Source organism: Hesperophylax consimilis, chromosome 30 (assembly GCF_061612785.1).
Source record: "Hesperophylax consimilis isolate HC1 chromosome 30, BYU_Hcon_1.0, whole genome shotgun sequence".
Lineage (NCBI taxonomy): Eukaryota > Metazoa > Arthropoda > Insecta > Trichoptera > Limnephilidae > Hesperophylax > Hesperophylax consimilis.
The window spans coordinates 2,286,409-2,311,436 of record NC_142865.1 but is presented as its reverse complement, the minus strand read 5'-3'; the positions used below and the strand labels follow the sequence as shown (position 1 = coordinate 2,311,436).

General features: G+C 36.9%; 1 protein-coding gene across 8 annotated transcripts in view; it reads right to left on the bottom strand.

Moving 5' to 3' along the window:
* Window positions 1-774: 774 nt before the first annotated feature.
* The window catches only part of LOC149409507 (uncharacterized), a 50,483-nt gene continuing 26,229 nt past the window's right edge, over window positions 775-25,028 (bottom strand). For 4 of the 8 annotated variants that reach the window (XR_016305133.1, XR_016305135.1, XR_016305134.1 and 1 more), the window contains one exon: window positions 775-2,946. Coding sequence is in view for 3 of the 8 variants with exons in the window: in XM_089649554.1 (XP_089505680.1) it covers window positions 2,347-2,619; window positions 2,767-2,889 (396 nt within the window). In the remaining 5 variants the exon portion in view is untranslated. Of the gene's footprint in view, window positions 2,947-4,564; window positions 5,701-19,908; window positions 20,169-25,028 lie in introns of those variants that run through there. The other 4 variants (XM_089649554.1, XM_089649555.1, XR_016305136.1 and 1 more) reach the window with 4 other exon arrangements.

The window sequence follows — 25,028 nt, the reverse complement described above, 5'->3', positions numbered from 1 at the left end:
TTGTTTGGAGTAGCAGTTGATTGGGGTGAAGTTTTGCAGTTTGGGCAGCGCCAGGTTCGTCTTTTCTCATTATTTGCTTTGCGAAATGTGGTTTTAGTTGTCCCTCCGCATTCGTAGTGGAACTGCTTACTGCAGGAGTGACATGTGACGCCATCGCTAATAGTCAGTTGGCATTTGTAGCAAAGCATATTGAGAAAGGTTGGTCACCTCTGGATTGCACCGATGGGTATAGAGGTAAGTATTTATTATTACAATGTTCGGAATTGTCGATTTGTTTTTGCCTTTGTTGACACAGTACACGAACACTTTCAATGGAAAACACTATTATGTTAAAAAATATGTGTTTCTTGTTAATACTTGGTGATACTTATGTGTAATGATTCACTTTAAATAGGTTAAGGGGGTATTTCACTATCTCTGATTATGTTCTGACTAAGCACTAATCCGCGGATTAGTCATTTTTTCGTTTTCACTATATCTGAATAACGCTAACGCTCGGGTTAAAGTTCGATTTGACTAATCAGTGCTCGAACCTCACGTTAGGCGCTATTCCTCGAATCAAAGATGGCGTCAAAACATTCCGAGTTTGACAGCGGAGAAGTGAGTCGAATTTTGTTGAATGAATTTGAATGCTTGTATGATCCATCCTGAATTATTTGATTGTGTTCAAAATAAGAAACAATGTATTAATTCGACACGAATCTATCTAAAATGACCTGATTATCAACATAACATAACCAAAAAAATGCACACTTCGCGGTGTGCGGACTGTGACGCATGACAGCCGTGGCAGTAGATGGAGTAACTGCAAACATTTTGCGATGTTGCCAGACTATTTCGAGTGTTATCTATCCGGAAGCTCGGAAACAATGGTGAAACGGTCGCCGTTGAATAACGAAGTTATTCTGATCTTTAAAGCCAGCCAACGGATAGCTAGTCAGATATTTAGCCCGACATAGTGAAATACCCCCTTAATGTTTAATTTTGACGGGAGTAGATCAAAACATATTAACACTGTCAAAAGAGTATTGTTGTATGTGTTGTGTGTTGTGTGTTGTGTTGTATGTCTCTTGCATTGCAACATTGGTTACACAGTGTGTAACGTTATTTGTCACCGCATGGCATTTAACTTACCGTATTCCAGGATTACAGCACTTACAAACCATTTGTGATTAAAGACTCAAGTGATCCACCATAGCTTGCAGAAATATCTTAGGAATTAAAATGACAACGCGGAAAATCAATTGAGACATAAATAATATGTGTATATTTAATTAAAATTTTAATACAAGAGCAAGGACTCACATTTAGTAAAAACAGGGGTGGTTGGCTACTTGTAAGCACAAATTCCATCTCCATAGCATTGCTGCTTTCCAACAAATCGTACATTCTGTTCGTCACTATGTCGATTGATTCTCTGCTCATCTTGTTTTTTCAGTTCAGTTGCGATACACATAAATAAGTGTACTCTGCAATCACTAGAATGTTGAGAGAAATGTTTAATGGAAGCACAATCCAAACTTTTACGAGTGGAACTTTCTTTATAGTGGTGTATAGGAATAATCCAATATTTATCACTAAAGAAAGTATTGTAGTGACAAGAACAATCGTCTTAAGATGCCCGAACAAATGGGACGAATGCAGATCATCCATTGACTCAACAAATTGTGTTTCGTACCACAATTGTTTAAACTCCCATGTGATACATTCGTCACAAGGAACAACAACATTATCGCTGGAACACTTCCATTTATTACACATTGTTCCCTCCTCAATGAGGTCTAGACAATTTTTCTCTTGATTAAATGTAGTTACTGAATATAACTTGTAAGCACAAACGTAATATGAAAGTTGGCAACGACATTTACTTGTAAATTTTATTAACTAAATCATCATTAAAATAAGACATCACCAAATGAGCGCCAGTCTAGAATCTATTCTAAACAAATTTATAACATGGTGATATCTAAGAAGGCAACCAAATTATGTGTCTATTTCATTATGGATTATTAAAAATGTCTCACGTGTGTGAATAATCTCCCGACAATCAAGCAGCTCGTTCCCACGTGTCGTTTCCACCGGCCTCGAAACCCAACTCCCTGACTTCCTTTGAACTTAAAGCGCAGAACAAATTTTGTATCACCGAGTGACTGCCGTAAACCACTGACAACGCGTGTCTAGAAGTCATACTATGGAAAAATATGTAAGCGGACGGTTCCTACCGCTACAAGTGGACCGCCCTATAAAGTGTTATCTTACTTTAGCGCACTTTACTTAAGTGCAGAACTCGGATTATATTGATTTTTTACCAACTCATGGGACAACAGGCCAATTAATCAGATTATCTTAAATGAAGAACTGATATAAAACTAGGAAACATTGTAAGTTCTTACATGTAGTTAGTAAACGGCCGTCATCACCATAATAAACCTCAGCTGTGGCGCTAGCCAAACTCCCACCTTCTTCCACCACCAGCTCCTGCACCAAAGTGCTGATGTCATCGTCAAACACGCTGGGGAGTCCGTCAATCGATGTAGCCATTATGCTCTTTGTGTCCTGCTTTATTGGTGCTGCAGGAGGTCCACCGCCAGTCCTCTCCTGAATTTCTCTGCTACCATCCTTGGAGCATTATTAAATGTCAATTAATAAACATATATACCTGCATGAATTAAACAAAGCATCAGGGCAACCAATTACTAAATATAACAGTTCATTTAACAGCATTATGGCGTTAAGATTAATACTAATTAAGAAATGTATTCCAACCTGCCTCGCCCGACGCTTCATATTTTCAAACCGAGCTCGGAGCTGTTTGACAGAATCTATCGCCATTGAACTCGGATGCAAGAGTAAGCCATGTCGCCTCTCGTTGTTTGAAGATGACTGCATCGGTCTTTTTGTTGATGAGAATATGGCTATACTTCCTCACCAACATTGCATCGTTTCCTGAAAACACATTTCATATTTATAAGTAATAAGATCATACAAGGAATCGCTGATATAAACTTAAATGTTAATTATCGATATTGCAATGTTCTGGTTCATACTGTTTTTGCAAATAAACAATAAATAAATAAATAAACAATAAATAAATATTATATTTATTAGGTTCAAAATACACAAATCCATCTTCATGTTTCTTATAGATATTTTGTTGCACATGAAAGCACTATATTCCTCGGAATTATTAAAGTGTGGCAGAATGCAAAATAATATATAAAAATAAACAAAAAGATTTGCCGCCATTCCATGGCAGAACATTCCAGAAGGAATAAAACGCAATGCTTTTAGAAAGTTTATTCTCACAAAGTTTAAGTAATTTTACTAACGATAAGTATATTCACGTATCGCAAATGTTTTCATAATGATCGTTTATGTTGTTTAGAAGAGAAATTTTTTAATTTGAGCATTTACACCAAATAAAAAGAAAAAAAATATTTTTCCACTATTTCAGGGTTAAAATTTTTTCCTTATTCGATATTTCGATGGTACGCGCTGTAACGTAAATAGGTAGAGCAAGTGAATCTCCTCGGGATTGTGGTTGTAAATACAGGATTCTCCCCAGCATTTTTGTAAATAAAAGAGTTATTTTCCATATAACAGAAAACAAAAAATATATTTCAGAAAATACAACAAGGGTTTCAACTACCCCAAAATAGTGCCAGTAAGGGCCACAAAACAACTGAATACATTTTTATATAAATAGCGTACCTGTTGGACCTTGATTTCTATAAATCTCGAGAAACACTGTTACGACCGCCTCAACGCGTGCTGATGAGATGCAGCCGTGAATTCGTGGGGATGAATCCGAGGAATGCATACGAGGACCGCTTCCGCGAACTCACGCTCCACCAACTGAGCCAGCCGGGCAGCAGGCTCCACCATCATCCACCAGGATTTCGGCTGACGGCATCTCAAGGGACTCGGGGTATTTTACATGTTTGAGTCATGAGCTCCGTCAAGGGCTTCCGCCAGGAATTCGCCACAACTAAAGTCAGTAAAGGCCAGGCAAGGCCATAAAGGTGTTCTGGCGTGATTTACGTCACCGTGCGAAACAGGATTGCGTGGATTTTAACCAATCAAACGTCGCGAACCACATGTAATTATCACATCGGCAACCGACAACGCTCGCTTAGTACTTCGGTTCGCGCTTTAATTAAATAATCATACTTTATGATCCGGCTCGCGGTTGATATTATTAAAATATACCAAAAGGATTATCCCATGTTAAAAATTCAAAAAAATCTAACTCCTAGGTGACGAGTCGAATTACCGTCGTGGCTTCCCGTTCGGCGGAAATTCAAAAAGTGCCGGAAACTAACATTGCCACACGCAAAAATAAAAACCAACGGCGATTCAACAAATAACGTAAGCGGCCAGGTGAAAGTTAATTAAGTCAGGAGAATAATTATTCGTATTTAATAATTATTATCGTGACAGCGCAACGCCGACACGACAAATAGGAATTATTATTAGCATAGGTAGGTACTCGTGCTCACAATATGTAGCGATATTCCAATTTCCAATCCAAAAACACGTCACAAAAATTGTTCAAAATGTTCACCGTTAACTTCCAAGCCCAGTTGGGTCCGTCTGATGATTGATTCTTGCACTCTTTGAATCAATGGGGGCAGGTAGGAGGTTGCGTTCTGTTCAGGCATCTTAATGCTGTGTGTCCATACTTCAGGCAATAATAACACTCTTTGGTATTTTATATTGATTTTTCCAATGTTAACTAGTATTTTTCTGATGGCTCCTGACGTTTGTAGTAAGTAGTTTGACATGTCTTGTTGGGACGTCTTTTGTTGGTCGAATTTTTTTGAGTTTGATTTCTTTTATGAGTTTGAAATCATCCTTTAGGAAATTTTGTAGCCCCTCATTTTGCTGAGTTATGCCTAAGGCCACGTCCGCACAGGCAGGCGGCTTGCTTAGCGCTTAGAGCCTAGTGGCTTGCATTCTGGCTACTTGCTAGGATACACGGTGGCCGCACTGAAGGTGGTTTGCGTGGTGGGTCGCTAGGTGTCTTGGTCATTTGCTTGTCGCCACGTTGACGAGATGTCACTTTCAAAAATAGCTCTAAAACTGCTACTTACAGAAAATTCATCTTTAAAATATACCATTTCACGGCCTTATCGAAACGCATGTGTACTGGACGGGAGTCCAGTAGACTGTAGATTTAGGCGCCGGGTCCAAACCGTGTCTTCAACCGATGAGAATGCTCCTTTACGGCCGATGATGATGATAGTAGTAATATTGGTGATGAAATCTGCCTCCCGCACCCAGGCTTGGTGAATGTTGGGCACTGGGTGTGCTGTCGTCTCTGCTCGCTTCTGGTGTTGGCGGTTTTCCAGAGGAGGGCCGGCTGGTCTTGAAGAGGTAACACCAGAAGATCTTGGAGCAGAAGACTCGGCGAGGTGAGGCAGATGTTGGGCAGGAGTCACTTGTAGATAAATAAAACGCTTGGTTTCGGTGGTAAAGATGAACTGATTTATTTTTAATTATGTGGCTGCTTATATTTAATTAGCCTGACTCGCGCCCGACATTGGGCTAGGAGCCCAAAAGTGGTGGGGGGTTGTACCCGCGCCAACAATGAGTTTATAGCCTCCGACAAAATGTTGCATATTCATTTTGTCGGTAGCACTGGTGATAGTAGTCGCTTAAATTTGCGAGTTAGAAAAGATTTTGAACGCTTACATGAATGACAATCACATAGTTTAAATGCATAGTAGTTATAGGAATGTGTAACTTGACAACTAGATTTTTCGTTTGTCAAGATACGACAAAAAATAAGAAATGTTTGTAAATAAATGTGTAAAAATGATCTCAAAGCGATCAAATTTGTAAAACATGTTAAGTTAGTATTTTTCCGAGGTCCCCCGTAACATAGCGCTCAGAAAGAGATAAGATTCACTATGCTACGAGGTTCCTGGATTTTTGTACACGCAAAAAAGGTAAAAAATATTGTTCAAAAATGGGTTTACATATGGGTGAAAAACAGCTTTTTTAATATCTCCTCAGCGGTAGTATATCGAAAATAGTGTTTATTTGACTACCGCCGAGGGGATGAACAAGTAAAATACATACATTTGTAACATTTAAAAATTGATTTTTCCTAGTAATTTTTACATAGAAAAAATGCTGGACGTCGATCCACGCGGCAGGTAAGCCGGCGACGCGGTATCGATGCCGTTCGTAGACAAAGTTTTCAAGCGGCCTGGGCCGAAAATTGGACAAAATGGCCAGTGGCGGGGAGTGGTGATTTTGCCAGTGGCGTGGGGTAGGCACATTTTATAAAACGAAGACGTAACAATTATACTACATCAGTGAAGTCGTGTTTTCAAACGCTCTAAACAAATAAAATTAATATGGCTACGCGATCAAACCAAGCGTGGGAATCTATAAATCAAAACGTCGTGGAGCTGATCAGGAAAATCGACGTGCTCACAACAACGGTGTCCGATCTAAAGGAAATAATTGGTGAGCAAAAATCCGAATTATCCTACCAAAATAACACTATTGCCAAGTTGTGCGCTAAGGTAGCTTCACTCGAAGCAGCCGGGCGTAGTACGCCGCTAGCGGGGCCCACAACCGTGGAGCCACGAACCGCGCCCACAGAAGGCCCGCGCATAACAAAAGACAAAAACAAGAAAAATAAGAAAACGGAGGCTAATTCTACAACTAAGCCTTCAAAATTAGATCCGCAGACATCGTCACAAGACGACGTCGAGGATATTGATAGTGGCTGGGTGTTTCAAACCCGGAAACCGCGTGTCCGTAAACCTGTTCCCATCGTCAAAGGGACAAAGGCCGACACGACCCTACGCGCAGTAGAGCGCAAGTTCTACATTCACGCTTGGCCATTCTGTCCCAACACAGAAGTTAACAACATTAAAGAATTCCTGGAAGGTGTCACACAAGACACCGTCGAAGTCGTAAAGCTTCAAGCCCGCGGGAACTACAGCTCTTTTAAAATCGGGATTGCCGAACAAGATAAGGAAAAGTTTCTAAACCCCGAAGTCTGGCCCGCAGGTATTTCGGTAAACAAATTCAAATTCCCATTTTTGAAATCAAATCAGACAAAGACCCTTCAGCTTAATGGCGCGTCTAAAACTCCTTTATCAGAATGTTAGGGGTGTAAACTCCAAAATAAACGAATTTACAACAAATTTGCTATCTCAAAACAATGAAATAATTGGGTTGACAGAGACATGGTTGAGCACCTCTGTCTATGACAACGAACTGTTTGATAATAGGTATGAAGTACATCGCCGTGATAGATGCGATAGTAATATTACTACTACAAGTGCACTCGCTGCCAGCCGTAGCGGCAGTAGGAACGCCTCGCGCGGCGGTGGGGTATGCATTGCTGTACGCAAACCGATTATGTCACAAAGATTAACTGAACTTGAAACAGAGGGCGAAAACATCTGGATCAAAATTACAAAAACAAATTTCACTGCGCTGGTATGTGTGGCATATTTCTACTGTACAGACGACAGAGATATCCGCACCAAGTTTTATGAACATCTCAATAATAAGGCCAACCTATTATCCAACAAAAATGTTATTATTATGGGAGATTTCAATTTGCATAACAAACCTGAAGATGTCATACTTGATCACATATGTTTTATAAACTCCAATGGACTAACGCAACATAGTACAGTTGTAAACAAGTACAATAACATGCTTGATTTAGTGCTAAGTAATTTAAATATATGTGAGGTGACGTACAGCGATGAAGCATTGGTTAGAGAAGATCACCACCATCCTACACTGGCCATCTCGGCCACTCTGGCGAGGACACAATACAGCAGGCGTGGAATGCGTGCAAACCATCATCAAACGGGACGAAACTTATATTCGAACTTTAACAAATTTAATTTTAAACACGTTAATATTAATCTATGTCTAAAAATATTCTCACACTTCAACTGGATATATTTATACGACATGAAATCTGTCAACGAAGCTGTGGAATATTTTTACTCTGTATTATTTAGTATATTTGAATTATGTGTACCTTTAAAAAAATTATCGAAAGCAAATGTTAGCTACCCAGTTTGGTTCGATAAAAATATTATAGAAAAAATCAAATGTAAGGAATCTCTTCGCAGGAAGTACAAAGCTACTAATAATAAATCAGACTATTTATTATTTTCTGCAAAGAGATCCGATCTCAAAAAAGAGATGTCTCTTAAAAAGAACAAATATTTATCCGATATTGAAAATGGGATCAAAGAAGATTGTTTGGATCCACTCAAAGAGCTGGGCCCAGCTTTGCTTGTCATCAATTTATTTATTTATTTATTTATCTATATAAAGTTTTTTACAAGTTGTTTATTCGATGCCTGTCTCACTAGGGTAAACCTGTGTCGAGACAGACATAGAGTATATCGATGTATATAGGGTCAATCTGCACCAAATCATCCAGGCCATGTCACCCACCATCTCAGATTTTGATGAAACTTTAAATTTTTAATCCTTCCATATAGATAAGAAAATATACCAAATTTTACCTTCCTACCTCAACTCGTTTTTTTTTTATGGGCAGTTGAAGTTTGGGCAAAATAAGCGTTTTTACATATTCCGAGCACTCCGGAAGAGCTTGTACCTTCAATGAAAAAAAATTGTATCTTTGTCATTTATAGTGCAAATGCAATGAAAATTTTCAATATTATCAAGAAAACTATGCTGATTGCAGAAAAAAATAAATAAACCCTTTACATTTATCTACTTGACTTTAAAAAATTACCAAAAGTAATTTTTTAAGTAATTTTTGGGACGGAAAAGGTACTTTACAAAAAAGCAATATCTCGGGAAGGTACAGTGTTAATGAAGTAATTTTTTTTTTTATTCATATCTACAAATAGCATAGAATCACAAACAAAAATAAAATTCATGGCATTTTACTTGCTTCAATAAATAAAATCCATTTTAAACTTTTTTCAAACTTTTTGTAATTTTTTTTTATTCTTATCTACAATAAACATAGTACAACCTAAAAAAATAAAACTCCTGGTATTTTGTGTGCTTCACAGTGTAGAAACGTTTTTAAAATAAGAAATCTTTATCATACAGAATTGTTCTAGGTTTTTTTAAATCTAGATACAAAAATAAATAAAATCCATTTTAAACTTTTTGTGATTTTTTTAATATTTATTTTTAGTTTGTAATCGGGCAAGTTATAGTTTAGGTATATAGCTAGTAATATAGGTTGAATGAATGGACTAATATCAAAGAAACAGTCCTAGAGACAAGTCACTACATGGAAATGATGTATCTGCAACAAGAACAAGACAGAACATGAAAATTACTATCTGCCTCATCACTAAGTTTGGTCGTTTTTTGCTACGAGTCATGGGAAATCTCCCTGTGATGGAATAGGTGGAACAGTAAAACGTCTTCTAACTAGAGAAAGTTTGCAACTTGGCCCTGGCAACACTATCACAACTGTAGACAAAACTTTTAAGTTTTGTCAGTCGAGAGTAGAAAATATATATTTTTACTTGCTGAGAAAAGAAAGCTTATTCACTTGCAGGCAACAATTACAGCAGCGTTTTTCACAAGCTAAAACAATACCAGGCACTCGAGGTTTCCACTGCTTTGTTCCTCTGTCTGAAAATGAAGTTGGCACAAAAAGGATAAGTTCAGATTCAGATTATGCTTTGATTTTTAACTTCAGTGGGGAACGAAATCGCTCTGAGCAACTAAGTATGGTACAAATTTGTACAAACTCTTATGTAGCTTGCGTATATGACAACCATTGGTTTTTTGGACTTGTGGTTTCCAAAGATGAAGACGAGTGTGATGTATCAATCAAGTTTATGCATCCTTTTGGCCCAGCTCCATCCTTTTACTGGCCACATCAAAAAGAAGATATTTGTTTTGTTCCACTACAAAATATTTTTAATATCGTTGACCCTCCCACAACAAAAGGTTCAGGAAGAGCTTACTACTTTCTTGAAAAAGACGTTCATCATGCTGATCAAAAGTTCAACCATCTTATGGGTCAGATCAAGAATAAAAGTAAAAAATGAACTTGAACATTTATTTGTAAACAATATTATTGTAATGTACTTTCATTTAACCTAATCCTACATTGCCTGTTTTATTTTTATTGTATTTGTTTTTTAAAGAGTTAACTTTGTATTGAAAAGAGTTAAAAAGTTGATCTTGTTATAAAATATTGCTATGGTGTATGCATTCAGGGTAAGGAACAAGGTACATTATTTTGTTGGTGCCTTAAGCTTACATTGCAAGCTTACCAGCATGTTGTAAAGGACCGAATAAGTTTGACTTTTTTATTTGCAAATACAGTATCTAGATTTTAAAAAACTTGGAACAATTCTGTATGATTAAGATTTCTCATTTTAAAAACGTTTCTACACTGTGAAGCACACAAAATACCAGGAGTTTTATTTTTTTAGGTTGTACTATGTTTATTGTAGATAAAAGAATAAAAAAAAAATTACAAAAAGTTTGACAAAAGTTTAAAATGGATTTTATTTATTGAAGCAAGTAAAATGCCATGAATTTTATTTTTGTATGTGATTCTATGCTATTTGTAGATATGAATAAAAAAAAAAATTACTTCATTAACACTGTACCTTCCCGAGATATTGCTTTTTTGTAAAGTACCTTTTCCGTCCCAAAAATTACTTAAAAAATTACTTTTGGTAATTTTTTAAAGTCAAGTAGATAAATGTAAAGGGTTTATTTATTTTTTTCTGCAATCAGCATAGTTTTCTTGATAATATTGAAAATTTTCATTGCATTTGCACTATAAATGACAAAGATACAATTTTTTTTCATTGAAGGTACAAGCTCTTCCGGAGTGCTCGGAATATGTAAAAACGCTTATTTTGCCCAAACTTCAACTGCCCATAAAAAAAAAACGAGTTGAGGTAGGAAGGTAAAATTTGGTATATTTTCTTATCTATATGGAAGGATTCAAAATTTAAAGTTTCATCAAAATCTGAGATGGTGGGTGACAAATCCAAAATTTTCTGGATGATTTGGTGCGGATTGACCCTAATAGCAATAGTTTTGTATGTTGAAATAATTTTCATAAAGTTAGCGTTATTTGTGTATGCATCTATGATTGTAAGTGAATCTTGAATAAAATCAAGAGATATCACTATTATAATAATAATTTGCGACAAATAAGTTAATAAAATGCACAAAAATATCCAGGATGGACAGACAGAATGTACAATATGATTTAAGATTTTCACGGCCAAAAGTATTTTTGTTATTTGTTTTTGGGGTATAATGCCGTGTTGCGCTAACTCCTTCTTTAGCCAACGTTTCGGACAGCATTGCAGTGTCCATCATCAGGGCAGATGTCTTTATATCTTTGTCAATAAGACATCTGCCCTGATGATGGACACTGCAATGCTGTCCGAAACGTTGGCTAAAGAAGGAGTTAGCGCAACACGGCATTATACCCCAAAAACAAATAACAAAAAGACAGAATGTACGTTTTATGACAAACAAGATAATCATATAAAATATAAGAATAAATAGAAATGTAGAAATTGAAAACTTTAATAGGATTGCATAATTATAGTGATTTGAGTAATTATAATAAGACAATGGTTGATGAACTTTGACACCTTGATTCTGGCTCAATGATTTGTATAGCTGTGTTATCGGTTCTGCATCATATGGATTTGCCTTTATCCTTTTTGCTAGAGATTCCCCAACTGATGTGCACTTAAGGGAATTTTGTGCACATATCTCTTGCCAAGTGGCCTTTGTAGAGACTAGCACAAACAAAAGCTTTACAAAGAGGATCTTACTCATCTTAGAAGGTTCTTTATTCAGTATAGTAGTCCAAGTGCTTACTATGGTAGGTTCTGATGATGTACTTCCTTTGGGAGTGTCGTGTTCATCATCTGATGAGTCTTCCGTTTCTGAAACATGTTGAGAACTGCTGGACTGCGCGAGGCTTCCTGATCCACCTTGTTGCCTTTTCTTCTCTTCAGGCTCCGTCGATGTCGTGAGGTAAACTTCAGGGAGAGTTTATTGTCGATTTCTCCAATGAACTCATTTTCTTCCACTTGACTATTGTCCTGATTCGTGCCTGACAAATACAGACTTTTTCGTTAATTTTACATGCATCTACAATTTTGGGACATAGTATCGCCCTATCACTGAATAAATTTGAATCGGCTACAGAATGAGAATCTCCGTAAAGTGCGCTAATAACATCTTGGCAAATCTTACTTGACGGTAAAACTATATTTGACGGTACACAATTTTGAGGATTTGGTAATGTTCCGTTCCACAACTCCAACAACCATTCGGCAAACGCAGTCTGGTCGCTCGCAGTACGCATATTGATATTAAGATGGATTGTTTTAAATAATCTCCAAAGCGGACTCCTTTTGATGGACGATGCAACAATTTTCCCGCGGGAAGCTCTACGACAAACAGGCAAGACTTGTCTAAAATCTCCTTATCTCTTATCGCACGTTCCATCATTGCAAAAGCTAAAATAAGAGCTTCATCCCACAATATTAACTTGGCGTTTCTTATTAAAGATTTATTTTTATTTTTATTTGAGAGTCGACGCGTCACTGAACTATTTAAATTTAAAGGTAAATTAAATGCAGTGTGACACGTTCTGCCCCCAGGAATAAAAATTGCGAGTACTTTTTGTGACTACTTTTTTGTCGGGATATCCTGGTAAAAATGGGAATGGGCAGAATCATCTAATTCATTCAAATTGAACCAAGCATTAACGTCATAATGTGGCTGAATTTTTCATTTCATTCTCTGAAATACACTTGTTCCCCACCCGGCAATTGTACACCAAGTAAAATTGTCACGTGGGACTGACCGTGAATTGAAGAATATGCCAAGCCGCTTCCGCTGATGAACCTACACTGTTGCTGGTGCCGTCAGCTGCTTCCTGAAGAAGTCGTATTTCCATGCGAGCACAATCGTGTGTGATCCATACTTGTAAATGTATTTAATTGCAACGACGGAGGAACAAATTTCTGCATTAATGTGTGTGTTGAATTTTCGCGTCAAATATGGGTTGAACAAAAACCATAAATAACAACACCCATGCAACAAAAACCAAAACCATAAAAAACAACACTCAAGCAACAAATAACAACACACTCCCTGAACTGTAATTATGGGACTGCCACTAGTAGAAATAATGAATTTCTTCTTCATGGCAATTTTTAAAGATTTGTTTGAAAAAAGAAAACAAAAAAAAAATAATTTAAACGGTAAAAAATGATTTGATGGCCGTTATGGTAAAAAAAAATTAAATTAAATGTCGTAATGAGTGATATTCCTCGAAACAAGAAATACACATGAAAAATTTGCAGGTTTTGCAATATGTATCAACTTGTTTGTCTTGCTTACGCTTACACAATAAATATTTCCGTAAATAATAAACAATAGTTTTACATTTTCCAGAACACCCTGCTGTCCCTGCTTCTCTTGTATGGAGATTGCAATATTCGCACATCACCAACAGGTGGCGACACTAGTCATTTTTCAAAGCTTTCGTAAAATTTCGTGCACAGATACATTCAAACAATTTGAAAAAGTATTTATTTATTTATTTATTTATTAAACGCCATAAAAGGCTTTTACAGTAATGTGAAACATTGGATTATAAGTACACAGTTCAGGGCTGTCAGAGACTTGACAATTAGAAATAGCATTTTTCATTAAAATAATACATCCACAAGCAGTTTTTATTGATGCTATACATATACATTTCACATATATGTATATATGTGGAATGTATATGTATAGAACACCATATACAGTGGTGCCTCACACAACGAACTTAATTCGTTCCAGGAGCAAGTTCGTTATGCGAAAAGTTCGTTATGTGAAACGCGTTTTCCCATAACAATACATGTTAAAAAAAATAATTCGTTCTGTAGCATAAAATATGGTAAGATGACATAAAAAAAAGATAAATTTTTTGTTATTATTTTTATTTAGATACATCTAAAAACATAATGAAAAAAACACACATTTTTTAATTTTAAGAAATAATCGAATCTTGCACATCTTCATCCATTTTCCGCCGATGGTGCAGTGAAAAACCTGTCCAAAGTCGTTTGTTTCTCTCTTTTCTTCAACATCTGCCGGAAATAACGGACAAGAGTATCGGAGTACAGGTCGTTGATCCTGTTTGCTTCAGCGGAATCCGGATAGTGGGCATTGGTAAACTCCTGAACTGCTTTCCATTTGACCAGGATGTTCTTGATGTCAGCAGTTGGAATTGGTTGATTGTTTGATTGTTGCTCCTCGTTATCAGATGACGCTTCCCTTTGAGCATTGTCCTGTTGTTGGGCCAGAAGTGTTTGCTCTCTTCAGCTCTTCAGTTGTCGAGTCTAACGACTGCCTGCGCGGGAGGATGCAATTAATCGGCAGTGATCGTAGAAGATCGGGCGACTTCGTTGTGTGAAGCGAAGTTCGTTGTATGAATCGTGAAATGAACGAAAAGGAAGTTCGTTGTGTGCAGCATTCGCTGTGCGAGGCGTTCGTTGTGTGAGGCACCACTGTATATGTTACACATAAAGAAGAACACAACAGTCAGTATGATGCAGTACAAACAGACATTTAACATTTCACAAACATATCAGTTACATTCACAACCAAGTATTTTTGCCTTGATACAAGACGGTGAGGTTTTGAAAATATCAAAAAGGTCTGTATACGTGTTGGCAGTGCGGTGAAAACGCGCCAACGGTGAATGATACAAATAGTTAGTGCTATGATTGTCACTGTGGAAAAGATGGTGGAGTCGAGTTGATTTAACAGGGACACGAAAATTTATAACACTTAACATTTGAGGGCAGTCTATGAGATTGTTCAGTAATTTAAAAAGTATAAAAATGTCATTAATAGTTCGCCGGGTAGAAAGAAGTGGTAGATTTAGACCAGACATTAATGCACATTGACACTAATTGATGTATTAGTGTCAATTGCTGAGATGCAAAACTTAATTTTTTATAATATTTTAACTAAATATTGACTAAACAATGATTTTGAAACATAATCCCAATAGTTTTCCCTACATAATGACATATGAATCTCTACAAATAATATAATATTATATTTATCAAAACACATTAATGAACTATGCATAAAAACATGTTTACTTACGTTTGTTTGGGAAATTCGTCATATAATACAGTCTTTATTGTAGCAGTCCGTCCACCAGCGAGCGTGACAACGGCTTTTCATAGAGAATTCAATTTGAAAGCTATCAGAGAGGCTAAACTAATTATATTTATCAAAACATATTAATGAACTATGCATAAAAACATGTTTACTTACGTTTGTTTGGGAAATTCGTCGTATAATACAGTCTTTATTGTAGCAGTCCGTCCACCAGCGAGCGTGACAACGACTTTTCATAGAGAATTCAATTTGAATGCTATCAGAGAGGCTAAACTAATTATATTTATCAAAACACATTAATGAACTATGCATAAAAACATGTTTACTTACGTTTGTTTGGGAAATTCGTCGTATAATACAGTCTTTATTGTAGCAGTCCGTCCACCAGCGAGCGTGACAACGGCTTTTCATAGAGAATTCAATTTGAAAGCTATCAGAGAGGCTAAACTAATTATATTTATCAAAACACATTAATGAACTATGCATAAAAACATGTTTACTTACGTTTGTTTGGGAAATTCGTCGTATAATACAGTCTTTATTGTAGCAGTCCGTCCACCAGCGAGCGTGACAACGGCTTTTCATAGAGAAGTCAATTTGAAAGCTATCAGAGAGGCTACACTAATTATATTTATCAAAACACATAAATGAACTATGCATAAAAACATGTTTACTTACGTTTGTTTGGGAAATTCGTCGTATAATACAGTCTTTATTGTAGCAGTCCGTCCACCAGCGAGCGTGACAACGGCTTTTCATAGAGAAGTCATTTGAAAGCTATCAGAGAGGCTACACTGTCATTCAAAAATAAAATCGAAAATTAGATCGTTCTACCTCCGTCAAACATAAAAACAATTAATATTGTGGTACCAAGATATCAAGTTGAAATTAAATATATTATTATAAGCTAATAAATAGAAAAAGTGAGAGATTTCTTACAATTAAACTGATTGATCAGTTTTGTAAGATAAGAAAATAATGTACAAATAAAAAAAACTGAATTCTTTACTGATATTAGCGCAAGCGATTTTGACCTTGTCCTTCATACAGTTTCTTTATAGATAAGGGTTTTTTTAAAAAAAAATTTTTTTATTAATATCAATAGCAAAATTTGTACATTATGTAGGTTTAAAGTATAATATAAGTATATTTTTTGTATTTTTTTCACAGTCCTCCTCACTAGGGTTTCCTGTTCTGAGGCGGCCTGTAGTTTTTCTTAAATTTTTGTAGTTACAATGACAATACTCTTTTTGCACTTCAATTTACAAATGTTTAATTTCACTGCCACCGTCACAAATACTGCCACTTTGTCTAGCGTATCACTATATATTGTTTTTTTAAGCGGGTTATGTTATTAGGTTGTTTTATTGACACTATATTGATATTATTTACGGTGCTGTCAAAAACGGCTATTGAGTCAAATCATAGACACAATCAACGGCTATTGAGTCAAAATAGCACTTTAAAAAAAAACCAAGCAAAAATATTTCTTGTGCGCCGGCGCACGAGTCACAGCTGAGAGGTTAACCTGTTGAACGTGGGACGAAATGCGCACAATTTTTTTGTTTTGTTGGATTGTTATCTCTAATTTTTTTTAAATTAATTCATCGTATTGAGTACTCATAAATTCCATGCTTTTTTGGGTGTCCTGTTGTTGCTTCTCAATTTTTTAAATAATTTCTTTTTTCATAGCAATTAATTTTTTTTCGAAAATCAGTGTAATTTTTTCTATGCTGAATTTTTCTTCAGGTTCAATGTTAGCACCCTTTCCTCTAGTGTTAGCCATTATTTACTGTTAAATGTAACAACCTGCCCCGGTTTTAGATATTGAAGTAGAGGTACAGTACCGATGATGACAGTTAGAAATTTTGTTTTTATCTATGGATAACTATGGAGTGACAGTTTTATATGTTTTATTCTCATTTTTTTTTTGTAATCACTATAGTTATCCGGGATTACGGATATTAAATTGATTTTTTTGTAATCTCACTCACGGTTTCGAACACCTTTCCACACAAATCACTCAATTTTGGTATAGATATTACAAATAATAGCAGGATACCTTGTTTGCACTTGTATACGTATTTGTAGTCCATAGATGACTTGTAATACAATGTGACCTTAGACCGGGGTACCCCAGTAAGGATACATTATCTTATATAAAAAATTGTTAAATAAAAAAATAAAATAAATAAACTACAATATTGGCTGTTAATTAATTTATGACTCGTTTGTCGCCAGTGTAATGCAATTAACTCATGTACAACTCAACCACTCTAGGGCCATTGTAACATGATTAGTTTGAGACAAGGAGGATTGCTTTGTTATTGAATAAAAGACGTATGATGATTATTTTACATTTATTCAAAACAAATAGAACTAGAGACTCAAATTGACAAGTTAAGCATAATCTTAAGGGGTGAGCGACAATTCGAAGAATTGATCGCACGGAAGGAATTTTAATGGTAGCAATAAATGTGACATTGTGTACAAGTTTAATATCTGACCCGATTCACAGAAATGGGCGCCATACAGCTCTTAGGAAAGAACTGTAAAAATTTATGTGATTGACATGACGACCAGCGATTACATACAACTAGCTGTGTCCGCCATCAGCGTCTCCCGTAATTTATGTCGACTGGAGCAGTTGCCCGAATCTCTCCTATTAGCGCGACCTCACTGCAAGGCTGTCCGATTGGTACTCCCTTTGGAAATCGTAAGCTGTGCCTCCTTCTTAAAAACCTATAGAGTACGAGTACCATAGATGAAGGCGGTCTTTGGATAGAGTTTGTTAAAACGGTAGCGGGGCAAAAGTGAACTGCTACAGACTCACCCTTTTCATTTGGGATGTCATATGTTCCGACTCCACGTATTGTAGATATTTGGCAATTACCACCTGTTTCAAGTCTTTCTGTGCTGCTTCCTCCATGAGAATATCTACGGCTGATCCCCCGTAGAAGATTCTTCTTCCTCGTCCATGCCCATCGCTTGAGCCAGCACTGCTTTCGCTGCTGTTTCCCTGTCTTGCGTTATCTCCATCAATGATTGCGTCAATTCTGTCTCTTTTGACTTGTCGTTTATTGTCGATTTCTCCAAAGAACTAATTTTTTTCCACTTGATTATTGTCCTGATTCGTCCCTGACAAATACAGACTTATAGTTAATCTTACGTGCACCGCGGGTAGCTCTACGACAAACAGGCAAGACTTGTCTAAAATCTCCTTATCTCTTATCGCACGTTCTATCATTGCAAAAGCTAAAATAGGAACTTCATCCCACAATATTAACTTGGCGTTTCTTATGTCGACGCGTCACCGAACTATTTAAATTTAAAGGTAAATTAAATGCAGTGTGACACGTTCTGCCCCCAGGAATAAAAATTGCGAGTACTTTTTGTGACTACTTTTTTGTCGGGATATCCTGGTAAAAATGGGAATGGGCAGAATCATCTAATTCATTCAAATTGAACCAAGCAGTTAACGTCGTAATGTGGCTGAATTTTTCTTTTCCTTCTCTGAAATACACTTGTTCCCCACCCGGCAATTGTACACCAAGTAAAATTGTCATGTGGGACTGACCGTGAATTGGATTTTCAAGAATACGCCAAGCCGCTTCCGCTGATGTACCTACACTGTTGCTGGTGCCGTCAGCTGCTTCCTGAAGAAGTCGTATTTCCATGCGAGCACAATCGTGTGTGATCCCTGGCGAGATACTTGTAAATGTATTTAATTGCAACGACGGAGGAACAAATTTCTGCATTAATGTGTGTGTTGAATTTTCGCGTCAAATATGGGTTGAACAAAAACCATAAATAACAACACCCATGCAACAAAGTGTTAAGTAGAAAGTGTACGCCACGTAACCTAATATGCGCGGGAAGAATGTGATCGGAGTTGGAAGTGGTCCGTCTGGGTACTGGCAAAGAGGGATAATGAAGCGCTATAAGCTCAGATGCCAGTTGCTTTCTGAATACACGGTGAAGAATTGGCAGTGTCTCGGTGATTGTGCCGACATATCACCATGCTATTCACAATGCTTTCATTGAGCAGGCGACGAAATACCTTAATGTACCATTTGTGACCCCGCGTTCTCTCCATGCGGAAAGCGGACAACAGCGAATCTTTGGTATCCACTCCCCCCATGAAGGAATTGTACTTGACCACAGATTGAGGCATTTGGTATCTCTCTAACGCTCTTTGACCCATGACCGTGTCGGTGTTGTGGTAGGTAGACACCATGGTGACAACTTTAATATCATTCCAAGCAATGACTGACATGTCACCACAGTGTCTACCAATAATCGAATGCCGTGGCACACTCTTCTTCATGCTTTTAATATATATATTTATATTATAGAATTAACAGAATAACAAAACGATCAAAAAAGATTAGTATAAACATTAACGGAAATAAGATCCTATTTTGAACAGCTCTACCAGCCACTAAATCTGGGTTAATTCTGTCCCAGTCAACAGCCCCAGGCCCCAGCCCGGCAGCCCTTCCACCAGCAATCACTCCTAAATCTAGAAGATCAAATTTATCTTCTACACACATATTGTGAAGCACGCATTGATAATTCTGGACACCTTTTCGGAAGCATAATGAAGAACCCTGTGTTTACAAAGACAACGGAATCAAAACACCGTTACATCTCTCTACAGTTGACCTTATTGATCTTAGTTTTGTATTGAACCTTTCTGCTGGCGATCCAGGTTCAGCCCTATCGATTTGGGTCATTAACCAAGGTCGCAAAGGGTACCCAGAGTCCCCCAGAAGATAATATCCTGATTGACCACGCGTATACAGCTGCTTCAGCACAGGTTCCACAGAACACGACTTCCATATAAATGCATCATGAGTGCTTCCAGGGAAACGTGCATCAACATGCAAAATTCGGAGATCCCAGTCACAAATTAACTGAACGTTAATCGAATGGTAAGCCTTTCTATTAACATAAATGTGTTCCGGAGTGACTGGATCTCTTGTGTTTGGCGGGAATATAGCCACGTGAGTGCAGTCGATGCACCCGATAATTCCTGGGAATCTATATTTATTGTAAAACCCAAAATAAACAAATATTATTGATAGAGCCAACCTCAAAATAAGTAAATAATGTGATCATAGTATTCGTCTACTAAAAAACTTACTTATTCCTTATCTCGTTTAGTGCCTGGATATTTTGGGGAAATTTTACCCATTCATTGAAGATCTCTGGTTTATTGAGGGCATGTTTACTCCCTCCTCTAGTGCACGTGAAATTGTGGGTCGCGAAATTGCAACGTTCACGTTACACCCCACGGGCAATTGATAACTAACTTGATTGCTAACACCTGTCAAACAACCAACAGATTAATTAGCAAGACAGTTTCGACATCTAGAGCTGAAGAACGGGATGGGGGTGTCATGAACGGGGACACAGCGAGTATTAGCCGACTTACTAAGCCTTTGTTACGCCTAAAATTCCTGACGAAGGCTTCGTCGGTTAAGTTGGCGAAAGAATCGACCCTCTGGCGAAACGTTCTTGCTGGTCTCAAAGCAGCTACCTCTATGTTGTGTATTGCAGTCAATACATATACTCCATGAAAGATTTGATATTGTTTTCATTTATCTTCGCTGATGCCATTTGTGCTTCTGCAATTTTATGTAAAAAAAAATATTATCAATCTTCAAATGTAATCAAGCTACTACATAGGAATAAGGCCACAAATAATATGCAATGGTAAAGTAAGTTTTCCTCACCAACATAGCGCCATTCTGCTGATCCATCAGCTTCTGAAAGGCAGCTCTGCTCTCGTTTTGGTCTGAAAGATTTAATAACTCTATAAAGTTGATGTCTTTAAAAATGTTAATTGATCTTACGAACATTATAAAATACAGTTTTATTTATTTATATGCATATAAATAAAGAAAACGAACTTCCATTCGATGGATGTGAAGATACTTGATTTGTGTAAAGAATTACCTGCTACGAATCGAGGTCTCTGGGTTGACGCTTGGGGAGGGAGAGGAGTAGGTGTCTCTACTGTGGGAGGAGTGGTCGGCGGTGAAGGGCTTGGTTTAAGTATTCACCCAACACACCACCACTGCCACATACACTCGGAACTCCTCTCCTCCTCCTCTACCACGATCTTTACCTCTAGCATCTCTAGAGCTGCAGGAGCCTCATCAGCGTCATCAACTTCAGCCAGTCCCATCAGTGCCAGAAGAGATCTCTATTAAATAAATAAACAAATCAAATTGTATCTCATGAAATTTTATTGTTTAGTAACTCATATTATGTAAACTAATTTGTGTATTCTCTCTGCATATCCTCTCTGCCAAAGGTATGTTGTGTTTAACCGCTATACAAGTGATACACACAATATCAGTTGTGTACTTGTGAAACATGATATAACACCATACAAAATAAATAAACTACGTACATCGTCATTTGGAAGGACTTCGGGCACATCTATTCCTTCAATGGACACTCTGCCAATCAAACCTACTACTTTTTGTTCCAACTCAATGAGAATTATTCTCACCGAGGTGTTCCCTGTTTGAACGCGGCCTCGCCGCATTTTGGCAACCTTCGTCCTTACATTGGATTTTAATGTGGTCCACACCTGAAACGAATAATTCATTACAGAACATAAATCAAATGCACTAAAACATTGTTAACCCCTCCGACTTTTCGCGAACTTGAAGCTAAGATGTCTTTACCGAAATGTCAATTTCACGAAAACGTTGTGTTATTACCGCCTCACAATCAAAGCTCTATAAATGAAACATTACTGAACGGAGCCGAATAGTAAAAACTGTTTTAGAAAGGTTACAAAATAGGCTTTCAAATTGTTGTATCATAAATAAATATTAACATTTGTAAATATTTAAATTTAGAATGGAAACATGAAAAAATTGTAAAAATGACTCACCTGTAATGTTTTATGTAAAAACGATACTAAAATCACGGATAATGTAAAAAAAAAAACACTTATTTCACCGTACAAATGTACAATAAACAATTCTGTCACTTCACTTTTTGACCATTTCATACAAAATATATTTTTAAAAAAATAATTAAACTTGCTAAAATCTTGGCGCATTTCAATACATGACGAATCATATCGAATTAGAAAATCTTTGTTTTTTATTGAAATATCAGGCAATTACTGTGCCAATTGCTAAAAATAGATGTATTATGGTTTTATATACTAAAAGCACTTCATTTCTGTAATTTCTAAGAACAGAAAAGCATTATTTTTGTAAAAAACGGAATATAACCTCAAAATTCACCACACTTATTTTTATAACATTACACCACAAAAGTAATAGATACATATGCCTCATTCACGGCTAACTATAATGCACACTTCAAATTATATGTATTTGATGAAATCCGGACATTATCTGCATAATTACATCTAAAAACAATAAATGTAGAGAGCTATTTTTAAGCGCGAAATTTTGTCAATTCACGGATGACAACTGATATTTATCTATTATTAGTGATGTGCATCACCAGCGCATGAACATATTTCGAATAAGTAATAATAATAATAATAATAATAATAATAATAATAATTGGATAATTTGTAGAGCGCCGTTTTTGTGAAAAATCACCTCAAGGGCGCTGTACAATTTATTTCCTAGGATCTACATTTGTTATTTAGAAATGATACCAAAACATACTTACCTGGCAAGTCACTTCCAACAAACACACTTATATTAAAAAGTTTATGCTTATAAAAGATAGAACTGCACGCAGAGGACACTATATCAAAAAACACTGGTCGTCGCATGATCTTAAGTCTGCTATAGTTTTTATTTTAATTTAAATGTATTTTAACTGTCTTAAAAGCCTACAAATTGTTAGTTGTTATCATTTTTATTTATTTATTTTTAATTATTATTTTTATTTATTTTATTTTATTTTTAGTATTTTTTACATTTTGTTAATTTAAATTTAAATTGCCGTCAACTGTGAAAGTGGAGGTTTCTGAAATTATGGATACGACTGTCTGAAAAGGTGTGTTTTAAGTTTAGACCTAAATTCTGTCGAGTCTGCGATCATTCTCAAATCATGTGGCAGTCCATTCCAGGCTTTAGGTCCTGACACGGCAAAAGCACGCTCACCGAACTTAGTATCTGGTGTGCGCTTTGGTTCCTTCAACCTTCCGATAGCTGATGACGTTGCTGACCTAAGGGTTGACTGTCGGGAGTTGGAATCTTCTGGAATACACAATTCTGATAAATAAGCCGGAGCCATTCCGTTAAGTGACTTAAATACCATCCAGCATACCTTGAACTGGATTCTTTCAGGACATTTGAGCCAGTGCAGATTTTTGAGATGCTCTGAAATGTGGGAGTATTTAGATACTCCGGTGATAAGCCTTGCCGCGGCGTTGAAAACGGATTGTAATTTGTTGATTTGACATTTAGGGAGACTTGCATATATTCCGTTGCAATAATCTAGACGTGAAACAACATAGGAATTGACTAGCAATTTAGTCGCCTCTGTTGGCAGGTTTCTCCGCACTGCTTTAATTTGCCTTAATTGAAAGAACCCCGTGCTTACAGTTCTGTTCACCTGAGTTTTAAGGGAAAAATTAGCATCCAGATTGACACCCAGTAATTTGATGCACGTTTTTGGAGTGATGTCACTTCCAGAAATGGTTATTGGGGAGTTTTCAATGTTATGCTGACGTCTGCTTGTAGCAGTCCACAGAAACTCAGTCTTTGTGGGATTCAGTTTCAATCTATTTGAGGTCATCCAGCGAGTAATTGCTTCTATACACTCAGTTATACGAATTTTTAGACTGTTTATTTCTTCTGGTAAGCAGTAAAAATAAACTTGCTGGTCATCAGCGTAGCAGTGAGATAGAAGGCCGAATGATTCTATTATTTTAGCGACATCATTTGTGAAGAGGATGAAGAGTAGTGGACCCAGAACGGACCCTTGGGGTACTCCAGATGAAAGGGTTGCATAATTTGATTGGTTTTTTCCTACTTTTACGGCTTGTAAACGGTTGGCCAGGTACGATGTCAGCCAGGTCTTAACATCGCAGTTTAAACCAAATGATTCATCTAATCGTTTAATAAGAAAGTCATGGTCAATCGTGTCAAATGCAGCACTCATGTCCAAGACTGAAAGAAGTGCCAGTTTACCCGACTCAATGGCAGTAGTTATGTCCGACAAAACACGTAGTAACCCGGTTTCTGTGGAGTGGAACCGTCTGTATGCAGATTGGTATTTAGTTAATAATTCATTTGAATTTAAGTGACATATGACCTGTGAGGCAGCGATTTTTTCTAATATTTTTGATATAAAAGGCAGATTTGAAACAGGTCGGTAATTTGAAAGATCTTCAGCGTCCAGTTGTGGTTTTTTTAATAATGGAGTTACGATAGCTGATTTAAGGGATTTTGGAAAGTCACCCGTGCTAAGTGACTTATTGAAAAGATGAACTAAAAAGGGAGCAATTTCATTGCAACACTTTTTCAGTAGCCACGTTGGAATAGGGTCGAGCGAACACTGCTTGTTCGGTGAAGTAAGAATTAATTTCCTTACTTCTTCTAGGGATGTAGGTTTGAAGGCAGAAAGATTTTCTCTATTGCATTTAGTAAAATACGGTGGTGGAGCGTAGGTTGTTAGGGCTCGTATTGACTCAATTTTGTCAAGGAAAAACTTGGAGAAGATTTCCGGAGCTATGTCGATTGTATTTGGTGCATGGACATCAGCAATGACTGTCTTAACCGAGTTCCAAAGACTACGTGGATTTTGACGCTCTGAAGTTGTACTGGACGGGAGTCCGCACAAGACTGTAGATTTAGGCGCCGGGTCCAAACCGTGTCTTCAACCGATGAGAATGCTCCTTTACG